The sequence below is a fragment of the Podarcis bocagei genome (genome assembly GCF_964188305.1).
Source record: "Podarcis bocagei genome assembly, chromosome: 17".
NCBI lineage: Eukaryota > Metazoa > Chordata > Lepidosauria > Squamata > Lacertidae > Podarcis > Podarcis bocagei.
This window is the reverse complement of record NC_138143.1, coordinates 20708647-20719780: the sequence shown is the minus strand read 5'-3', so window position 1 is coordinate 20719780 and position 11134 is coordinate 20708647. Positions and strand designations below refer to the sequence as shown.

At 47.2% G+C, this 11134-nt stretch overlaps 1 protein-coding gene across 2 annotated transcripts; it reads right to left on the bottom strand.

The window, feature by feature from the left end:
• Positions 1-5009: 5009 nt before the first annotated feature.
• On the bottom strand, positions 5010-11118 carry TOPORS (TOP1 binding arginine/serine rich protein, E3 ubiquitin ligase). Of its 2 annotated transcripts, none has more exons than XM_081177296.1 (2): positions 10721-11118; positions 5010-8707 (listed from the first exon to the last, which is right to left on the bottom strand). In XM_081177296.1, exons 1-2 carry the CDS (start codon positions 10793-10795, stop codon positions 5750-5752), a joined length of 3033 nt encoding a protein of 1010 aa, XP_081033422.1. In that variant the 5' UTR covers positions 10796-11118; the 3' UTR covers positions 5010-5749. The 2 variants fall into 2 exon arrangements, with proteins under 2 accessions (XP_081033422.1, XP_081033423.1); XM_081177297.1 differs by lacking the exon at positions 10721-11118 and adding an exon at positions 10493-10625.
• Positions 11119-11134: the final 16 nt, after the last annotated feature.

The window sequence follows — 11134 nt, the reverse complement described above, 5'->3', positions numbered from 1 at the left end:
GCATCCCCAAAGGTTGTTTTTTGGGGTGATCATGGGGACACAAATAGGACATGGGGGGAGAGACAGTCTTCTGCTGATGGGAGGGGGGCAGAACCTCAATTGAATATTTTGAATGATTTCCAATAATTTTTGAGCATTTGGGGGAGACGGCTGCGCTGTTGAACAACTGTCAGAATCTTCTTGCTTGTTGCTTGAAGACATTGGTTTGAGCCCCAGCCTCAGGAGCAGGAGAAAACAAGCTTGTTCTCTTCATAGGCTACCTGCTGGAAGTATTCAGCCCGTTGCAAACATACAGGTAGGACTGGACACACACCTGCAGTGGAAATAAAAGTGAGCTTGACGGATCAATAATCAAATCTTGTACGTCCATTGTTAGAAGCGATGCACCTCTGAATAGCAGCTGCTGGAAATCACAAGTGAGAAGAAAATCGTTGCCCTGAGGTCCTGCTTGCAGACTTCCCATAGGCATCTGGCTGGGCCTTGATGATGATGATGATGATGATAATAATAATAATAATAATAATAATAATAATAATAATAATAATAATAATAATAATAAAATATTTATACCTCAGCCACTCTGGGAGGCTCCCAGTAGAATATTAATAATATTGATAAAACATCAAACATTAAAAACTTACCTAAACTATGCTGCCTTCAGATGTCTTCTAAAAGATAGTTGTTTATCTCCTTGACATCTGATGGGAGGGTGGATCCACAGGGCGGGCGCTATTACCGAGAAGGCCCTTTGCCTGGTTCCCTGTACAAGACAGCTTCAGTTCTTCCTATCTTTTGTAGCAGCCCTGTATTAAACCATTCCAGTACTGCAGAATCCTCCCACTAACTGAATAATTGCAGGAACCTGGTTTATTAGGATGGGTGCAGGGCTGAGGAGTCCTCTGTGTCTTCTGGTCTCGCCACCGCTTGAATCCCCTGCTACTACCTTCCCATCTTTCCCTGCACAACATCTTCCCCCAAGATGACATTGCCACAACCACAAACTTAAAGAAGCAGCTGATACCCAGAGCCACGAATTTAGCCGGAACCGAGGGAAGGAGGAATGTCTCCGAAAAGGAAATGTTATGAAAATCTACCACATCGTCAACATGTGCCATGTACCATGATCTGCACACTACTGTGGTGTCCCAAAAATTTCCAAGCTATGGCTAAGACCCATATCCACCAAAGGGGGCTTTAGATTTGCATTTCTCACACAGCAGGTTGGGATTCACAGGATGCTGTGTAAGCGAGTCTGCAGGCTTCAGTTTGCAACAGGCTGATGCAATTCTCTCTGTGGAACGACTCAGCAGTAATGTGATTGGCTGTCACCGGTTTAAAGGTAAAGCCTGTCCAATAGTGGTGGTGGTGGAGTGGTGTAGATGATTGTGGAGCTTCCTTTTGCCTCAAGGTGCAGCCAGCTACTCTGTCCGATTATACGAACTGCTTCTGTAGATACAGTGGTACCCCGCAAGACGAATGCCTCGCAAGACGGAAAACCCGCAAGACGAAAGGGTTTTCTGTTTTGGAGGCGCTTCGCAAGACGAATTTCCCTATGGGCTTGCATCGCAAGACGAAAGCCCATAGGGAAATGCTGGCGGTCGGGAGCAAAGACTTTCGCCCACAGCCGGCCTTCAAAAGAGGACCTCTTCTGAAGGCCGGCGGAGGGCAAAAGTCTTTGCTCCCCCCCCCGCCTGCCTTCCCCCCGCCTGCCCCGGGCGATCTTAAAATGCTGGTGGGCGGGAGCGAAGCGTTCGCTGCCGACCCCCAGCATTTTAAAATCTCCAAGGGACAGCAGAGAAGTCTCTGTCACGGGGAGATTTTAAAATGCTGGGGGTCGGGAGCTGCCGACCCCCAGCATTTTAAAATCTCCCCCTGTCCCGGGGAGATTTTAAAATGCTGGGGGTCGGGAGCGAAGCGCTGCCGACCCCCAGCATTTTAAAATCTCCCCGTGTCCCGGGAAGGTTTTAAAATGCTGGGGGTCGGGAGCGAAGCGCTGCCGACCCCCAGCATTTTAAAACGCTGTTCCGAAGGGGGGGTGGGGACACCTGCCCCAGCCGCCCCACTTCGGAAAGCTGTTCCGAAGTGGGGAGGGGGGGTGGGGACACCTGCCCCAGCCGCCCCACTTCGGAAAGCTGTTCCGAAGTGGGGCGGGGACACCTGCCCCCGCCGCCCCACTTCGGAAAGCTGTTCCGAAGTGGGGGGGGGGGCGGGGACACCTGCCCCCGCCGCCCCACTTCGGAAAGCTGTTCCGAAGTGGGGAGGGGGGGTGGGGACACCTGCCCCAGCCGCCCCACTTCGGAAAGCTGTTCCGAAGTGGGGCGGGGGGCGGGAACACCTTCTGAAGGCGGGCAGGGGGCGAAAGTCTTTGTCCCCCCTGCCTGCCTTCCCAGGGGCTTTTAAATCGCCCCGGACAGCGGAGAAGTCCTCCGCTGTCCCAGGGTTTTTTAAAATGCTGGGGGCGGGAAGAAAAGCCCTTCCCCCCCCCAGCCTTCAGAAGAGGTCCGGGGGCAGACTGTCCCCGGACCTGGTCCAAAGGCGGTTTCCCTAGGAACGCATTAATTGATTTTCAATGCATTCCTATGGGAAACCGTGCATCGCAAGACGAAAAAACCGCAAGACGAAGAGACTTGCGGAACGAATTAATTTCGTCTTGCGAGGCACCACTGTATTTGTATATATATTTTGCTCACAATAAATAATACTGCACTAAAGAACCTGGGACTCTGAGCATTCTGCTAAAAGCGCCGTAAGGAATTTGTGACAAGCAGCCCTATTACAAAATTTAAGCAGCAGGCAGGTTCCCACTTCAGTAATTCACTCTCTTCCCTTCATCTTGAGAAATGGAAACAGAAACTGCATACATTTCCAGCTTTCCGAGCCAAGTGTTGTTATAATATCTGATGCAGAAACTGCAATAGCAGCAGACACACCACTATGAATTCACTTATTTGTTTTAAACAGGAAAGTTTTTAGCTTTGCACAATTACCCAGAGGGAACAAAAAAGAATGCAGCTCCTAAATACTATGTACCAAGCAAAAAATAGAAGTCTCCTAAGCACGTATGGATAGGCATGATAAAACTCTGCTTTGCAAAATTTCCAAAATGCAAGAGATTCATGGTCTTTGAAGCCTATAGGCAAGCGATGACCCATTGGGATTAGACAATAATTTTATCACACAAAGTATAATCAGCTGGCTCTTAATTCCATTCATTCATCATAGCAAAAGCTGCCAAGTTTCATCTCTTTCTCTCTCTCTTTATAGTTTTTTGTCAAAATAAAAAGTATTCATTTGTATGGACTAAACAATCACTGGCCTTCATAATGTTTTACCATCTGCAAGACAGAAGGAACCTGGGGAGGCGGGAAATGAAATCACTAGGCCATATAAACAGCAGGTCTGAACGACTGTTTTCGTATTTCTTCTGTAATTTCAGAGCATTTTAATATTCAGTCTTGAAAGCTTCTAGCATTATTTAAGAAATGGGGTGGTGCTCTTGCCTGCTCCTCTCTCCCATCCCATGTCCCCCCATAACTTCCTATTCCTACCCCATGCAACTACTGTACTAAGCTTGCTTTTCACCTTCCCAACCCCATTGCAATATCCATGCCTTTATTGTGAAGCCCCCTTTGTGTACATGCCCCTTGCTGATTTATCTTTAAGATAAATAGAATCCTGTAAGTTAACTTGCTCAGTTAGCAAAGGTAAAGTTCATCTGCAGGACGTTGTACCTACAATATATAAGTGTTTGCATGTTTTTAAAAACCTTCTAAATTAGTACATTGAATCTGGAACTTCACGTTGAAGGCAACACAAAACACCAGGAGTGAAATACGTATGTGAGAAGGTAGTATAGAATACTTGAGGGCTCCTCATCCTTTTTGAGTCTCATGAGAGGCAGTTGAGCAATCGAATAAGTTTTTAAAGGCCATTTGCCACCCTTTCAGCATCTCTCCTTCCTTGCTGTACTCAGAGGGTGACTTTCGGGCAAAGGGACTGAGACGGAGGACTGTTGTTTTAAATAACCACAGAGGTTTGAGTAAAGAAAGGATGGAGGGATACTGAGGGGTTGTTCCTTTAAAAAAAAAAAAGTTTTAACAAAGAGAACTAGCAGAGATGAGTACTACACAGAATCCAACACCAGAAAGCTAATGCAAGAGAGCCTTTCCAAACTCCTTAATTGAACTCAAACCTTGTTTTAAACTGGCATTCTTCCCTGTGTCACCCCCTGCTCACTCTACACAAACTTCTGCCATTGTTTAAAATCACCACTTTCCCCCTCACTGTTTCTCCCATCTTATCCCCAATGGTTGTGCGGCTTGTCTTAGTGCCACCCTGACTTCACGCAAATCCAGGATTGAGATGAAACACCTGAAATCCTCCGACAGGGCTCTGCTTTGACTTTGTGCAAATCCAGGACTGCGGTGTGGCACTACAAATCCTTCAGCAGGAGCTGCACAATGAGAGACTTACATTTTTATGTCTATAGGAAGATGTAAGCTTAAAACCTCTATGAGGAGCAATGCTAAGCACTCAACCCCCCCCCCCCAAAAAAAACCTGGCAAATTAGGAAGACATCACTCTTCTGTATTTTAGTATAAAATCTATTTCATTTCTCTTTTATAGACCAACCCAATTTCCCCACATCTGAAGTTAACTATTCATTCTAAACAGCTCATTTTCTGTGCAGCATCAGTGGTCAACTCAAACATCACTTTGCAAGATCTGCTCATGGGGAATAGCCAACGAAACCTTTTAGGACCTTTCGCTGGTTCCAAACCAGAGCTCTCACCTTCCCATGTCTTCTCCCCTTACATCCTCGGCTGAAAGTCCACTTAAATAATAGGAAATCACTATTTCTTAATCTCCCATCATTGAGGAATGACACTGCTAGATGATCTACAAATTCTGCAGTTTTGTTTTTAAGATAACCAATATCTAGCAATATTCAATGTGTGGTCAGCTTTCGCAAACTGGAAAGCAAACAAGTATGTAGACGGTAAACATAATAGATTTCAGGAACGTCTTTATTGGAACTCCTATGAAATACTTGCTCAAAGGGCAGCCTGAATCACGATTATTTAACAACCATGGATCTTTATTGGTGGGGTAGGGTACCTCAGGTCTGGATCCAGCAGTCCACTGCTTTCAAAAGGGTGGTAGCCAATGTTAATCATATTCAGAGTAGAGCCACTGAAATGTTAATTGATTTCAATGGGTCTACTCTTGAGTGTGACTTTGTTGGGTACCACCCAGAGTGCATGAAGCAGCACAGGAAGAGAGGAGCTGGGAAGGGAAGGGCAGTAGCAGCAAAAAGAATATGGTCTGCAAGTGATCCATTAAAGTGGAGAATCAATGGCACAAAGCAAAGTCAATCTAAGCAGATCAAGGACATAGCAAAATTAAACCTGAATTTATTTCCTAACGTTACATATTAAAAAGCTATGAGATACCAGAGGGTTTATATTACAGGGGTGGCCGGCGGGGGCGGGGGGCAAGGGAGAGGAACAGTATGATTTTGTGACACAGGAAACATAAAATCTGAGGGGGAAGGGGGTTGGAGATTAGTGATGTTCTGCTTTCTTGGGCTTATGTATAAAAATGGGAGGACAAGACCTTCTTTATGCATAAGTGATTTCATAATTCTTAGCACAGGAACCATGAGAAGGTTTGTCACTTTCAAGAAAAGTCTGATTGGGGGTAGGGGGGCAGGAAACATCCTCGTTCGAAAACAGTTCTGTCTTAGGAGTTATACGTTCTGCTCTGACAAGTCCAGTTGACATGAATGTTCAATAATAAGTTTCCTTGAGATCCTTAACAGCAAAGGCGCTCTGGTGGTTGGCAACAGGCTGGCAGATTCAGCTTCTACACTGCTAGGCTGATTTCCTATGCTAGATGAAGTACCACAGTCTGTCAAAGTAGGGGTGTGTCCGTTGGCTGCTTCTTGCGGCTGTACATCCCCATTTGAAGTCACATCTTCTACCACCGTCCTAGTAGTTGAAGTAACAATGCTGTCCTTGTCCACACTTTCCAGTTCATCAACTCTGTCATAATTACAGTCTCTGGCTTCCAAGAGTGACGAAGGAGACTCTGCCTCTCTCTCATTTTGCGGGATTGTAGGACTCCAGGAAATGCTACTTTCATACTCTGTGTTCTCCTGGATCTCAGTGTCCTTATCACTGTCACTGTCAATTGTTATTACCACCGGAGAAGAAAATGGGGAAGGGTCAATGTGGTTCTTGCGTGGCTTCCTCTCTCTTTTCCTCTTCTTTTTATGATGCCTTGCCATTTCAGTGGCTTTCCCTTCATAAATAATCTCCACGCTTGGGCTCCTTGATATTTGCATCCTTCTCTTGTGCCGACTCTCGGCCTCAGGCTGTCTGTCCGATAAGCTCTCTTTCTTTTTGTCGAAGCCCTTGTATTTTTCAAGGGTGCTTGCATCTTTTGCCGAAGAGGCTTCCTCACTTCCCGCGTGGGCACTCTCCAGGTGACGGGTTTTATATTTCCTTTTCCCGCTGGGCTTCTCAGATCGCACTCTCTCGGGCCCTCTGGGAGGAGTCCTCGACCTGCTGCTGGAGCGACTTCTTGATCTGCGCCTCTCATAATAGTAATACCTGCTTTCTCTGTCACCTCTTGGGTTTCGAGTATTCATCCGTTCAGAAAAGGACTGCATTCTGTAGTCAGGGCTGGCAGACTGCCTTGAATACCGAGCTCTGGCCTGAATCCTTCTCCTGTAAGATGATTCATACCCATCTCGGGCTGAATTTCTGCTGTAAATGGTGCACTCCCATTTGTACTTGGTGTCTCTTACGTAACTGTCTCTTACGTAGTAATCACTGTCTTTGCTCTTTGATCTGCTTTTGCTGTTGTCGTTGCTGTGTGATCTAGAACGGCTTAGATCTCTAGATTCAATGCTCTCACTACTCACAGAAAGAGCTTGGCTTTTCCGAGACAGACTCTTGTCCCGGGTTCTTGACCGCTTCTTGTCCTTCCTATGCTTATGTCTGCTACTGTCTCTTTTCCTTTTCCGTTTCTCCATACTGCGATGCTTCCTCTTGCTTTTCAGGCTACGATGCTCTCTGCTACGTGAATGCGATTCACATTTCCTCCTTTTGGATAAACTGTAGTCATCGTCACCATCTCTTTTTGTAGGGGAGCTTTGTAGCCAAGGTTGGGTAGCTGGTTCTCTGGTTGTACTACTGCCCTCCTTTTCACTCCTTTTGGATTTCCTTTTATTGGATAGGGATACGCTGGCTTTATAACTGGTGCTCCCATTTCCAGACCCGATGGAGAACGGTGATGCGGACCCACTGGCATCAGTGTCACTAAAACTGTGATACTGGATGGGCTGCACTGCCTTCACATCTTTGCTTTTCTCGCCAGCAGATTCCTCAGAGTCGGAAGACAGCTCCACTAGTTCGGGCGTTCTCTCTGCTAACGGCTTCACGTAGCCAACAATAACACAGTTGTCGGAGGAATCGCAGCTATCACCATTCATCTCCACGATAGCCGGTAACTGAGTCTGCAACTCAACTGGGTTAGCAGAGGGTTCTCCATCAGAGCTTTCCGAAGTGTCCAAAGCAGTAGATACAGCGGCACGAACCTGCTCTGAAGTGGAGTATGATGGACCAGGCGTCTCATCATCCCATGGTGCCTGACCAATACCAGCTGCAAAGGAACTATGGTCTGGTTCTTGAGCATCTGCCTCATCTGGTGAGATTGTAATAATGGAGGAATCAGACCGGCTCCCTTCTTCGTAGGATGGAGCAGGGCAATCATAATTTGCGTGCTGATCGTATGCCTCTATGTTAAAGGGGCATCTGGCAAAGCTGATGAATTCGTGCAGAAAGTGCACCGTGCGATGAAGTAAGAAAGGCTTTAAGTCATCAGCAAATGCCTGGCTCTCCAGATCGTATCTGGTCACATTACTCATGATGATATGCTGCACAATGTTGACCAGAGACCCATGAGCGCCGAACAGGACTGTGAGCTCACGCTTTAGCCATGGAACGAGCCTATGGAGGCAGGCAGGATTCCTGCGGAAAAATTCAGCCGATATGTCTCTATAGCGCCCTCCGTCCTCAATGCTCCTGACACGTGTGCCAGAGCGGTACAGAGCTCTTCGGAAGTTGATTATCTCCTGTTCTTGAATCTGACGCATGGACCTGCCTTCTAAACAGGCTTGTCGCCTCGAAGCTAGACGCCTGATCATTTGCTGCATTTCTGCATTTCTCTGCCTCGTCGTCTGGCTGGATAACCCTTCAAACAAAATCCCATTGTCTGGAGGGGACACCGTTGTTCGAGAAGAGGAACTTCTCCGGGGATAAGCTGACGTACGGCGCTCCCTTGTTAAAGTTGTCCGGTAACGGAATCGCCTCCCGTCAGGATTAGCGAAATAGTCCGTGTCTGAAGGCCGGACTGTATAAACCTTAAAGTCATCTTCCGATCTCATGCTGTGCACAATGGAGTGGAAAGGCTGTTTGCAGAGCGGGCATTCGGCCTTGTTTTTGGACCACTCCTGCACGCAACGAAAGCAGAACTTATGCCAACAATGGTCCAAGTAGGCCACATTTTCAAACTGGTCCAGGCAGATCGGACACTTGGAGTCTGGTGAGGAATCTGAAGACATTGTCTGATGCAGCTTATTGGTGCCAACTTTGGGTGAACAGCGATCCACCGTGAAGTCTTCTGTCACCGATGCCACATTCTGCAAATAAGAAAAAAGGGAGGCAATGATCCACGTGCAGTCAGCAATCTGTGATCCAAATAAATGATCCAAATCAGTGTTGAGTTAGCTGGAAGTGAAATTACACAGTGTCAGCCAACTGAACCTCCAACCACAGAGAAGGGGAACCTCTGGTCCATGAGCTTAATCTGGCCTGCAGCCCTGGAAACAGTCCCCTATCATTATCCCTAGGCCATGCACCATTCTCTCATACCTGTTCTCTTAAGTCCACAGTTGCAGAAAGCTATTTTTGGCTGATGAAGCAGAGAACGCCATCCCTGCTTTACCAGTCCAAACAGTTTCTATACTGACAGCAGAAGAAACATATTCCATGTCTCCATAACCAGGACGGCAAAGCACAGAGAGAGAAAAAGCGCAAAGAAGAGAAGAGGCAGCAGTGAAGCTGGGTCTAATCACAACACAGGATACAACACTGCATCAATATTATCTAAATAATGTGTCTGTTAAAGGAGTGGCCCTTAACAGCTGTCATTTCAAAGTTTGGTGCTTTGGTCAACATGAAAGCCCTTAGCACAAGGTGGTCCAATGAACAGCCTAAGGGACACATGCAGCCCTCAAGGCATTTTGGGCAGTCAGTTCTCAGCATAATGCTGCCTCCCCAAAGCTGTGTAAACGATGTGCCTGACTTTGGGAAGGAGGCTTGAGGGCTCTGACAGGGTCCTACAATTTGCCCACTTTCTTCCCAAAAGCCTAGTCATCAGTGCTTTTGCCTTCCCTGCACTACTTCTGGAGCCTCCTTAAAACACCAATTCAGATGTGTGGAAGCTCTATGAGGTTCAGCTACTTTTTAAGCTGCTGGTTTTGGCTAAGAATATTAATATTTTGTTGTTGTTTTTTTGGAACGCCCTCCCATCAGATGTCAAGGAAATAAACAACTAACTGACATCTGAAAGGCAACCCTGTATAGGGAGGCTTCTAATGTTCGGTTTTACTGTGCTTAATTTGTTGAAAGCCAACCAGAGTGGCTGGGGCAACTCTCCCCCCTCTCTAATATACAGTGGTGCCCCGCAAGACGAATGCCTCGCAAAACGAAAAACTCGCTAGACGAAAGGGTTTTTCGGTTTTGCGTTGCTTCGCTAGACGAATTTCCCTATGGGCTTGCTTCACAAGACGAAAACGTCTTGCACTTTTTTCTTAAAGCAGCTTGAAGAGGCGCAGTTGCGACGGGCCGTGCTTCGCAAGACGAAAAACATTGCAAGACGAAAAGACTTGCGGAACGAATTATTTTCGTCTTGCGAGGCACCACTGTATATTATGACTGGTTATATATTGGTTATATATATCATTGGTTTCCTTACAGCCAAGCGGTACGCACATTGTGTTTCTTGTACATAATGATAGTGACATTGATGACAGGTGAGTAACTACATAATGTTTAGAAAGCAGCCTTGTATACGGAAGCATTTCAAAGTTTAGTGTTTTATTATGTACCAATATATATTCAGCAAGGCACCCAGAGCGGCTGGAGCAACCTCCCCCCCCCCATATAATATAATATTATGTGATTGGTTATATATATTATTGGTAATATATATTTCTGGTTTCCTTACGGCATGTACATTGTATTTCCTGTACATAATAAGGAGAGTAGTGTTGAGTCGAGCAATAATAATGACAATAACAACAATTTATTATTTATACCTTCGCCCAACTGGTTGGGTTTCCCCAGCCAGGCTGGGCGGCTTCCACCAAAACATTAAAATACAATAATTTCAACCAAACCCCCGCTTTCTCCCCACCACCTACCACACTCCCAAGGGGAGGGCGAGGGGGTAAACCTTAGACTGACACCGGCGACCCAGGGAAGCCAAGGAGCATCCAGGCGCAGGCGCGAGACGAGAAAAGCGAGCGAGCGCCGGGACGACTGAGTGGCCGTGTGCCGTTAACAGCGGAGGGAGGTGGGGGGGGCAACGGAAGCGGAATGCCCGGATGACCCGACCTTTTCTCTCTCTCTCCCCCCAGCCCAACGCTCACCTGAGCCTTCGATCTCTGGCGCCGGGGGCCGTTGGCCCCGGAGGCTCGGCTGCGAAGCTCCCGCGGGTCACCCATCGGCGTCGAAAGCGGCCGTTGGGCGACAGCGGCGGGGAGGCGGCTCCTCAGGACGGCTCTGGCCCTGGCCGACCCGGATACGCAACCTCTTCCCTTTCCGGGTTAACAGGAAAACTTATTAAAATTACCCCTGCGTTGGTTTATATCACTCACTCTCTCTCTCACACCCCCAGACCCCTTTCCCCCAGTGACGCCACAGTCGTGGCCGTTTGCTGTCAATCAAGTGAAGCCCCCCTCCCCCAGCCTTATAATGTCGGTTTCTGGCCAGTTTTGTTTTTTCCCGTCCAACTCCCAGCCCACACTTGCAGATCTCTTCTCTCTAATATCTATCTATCTATC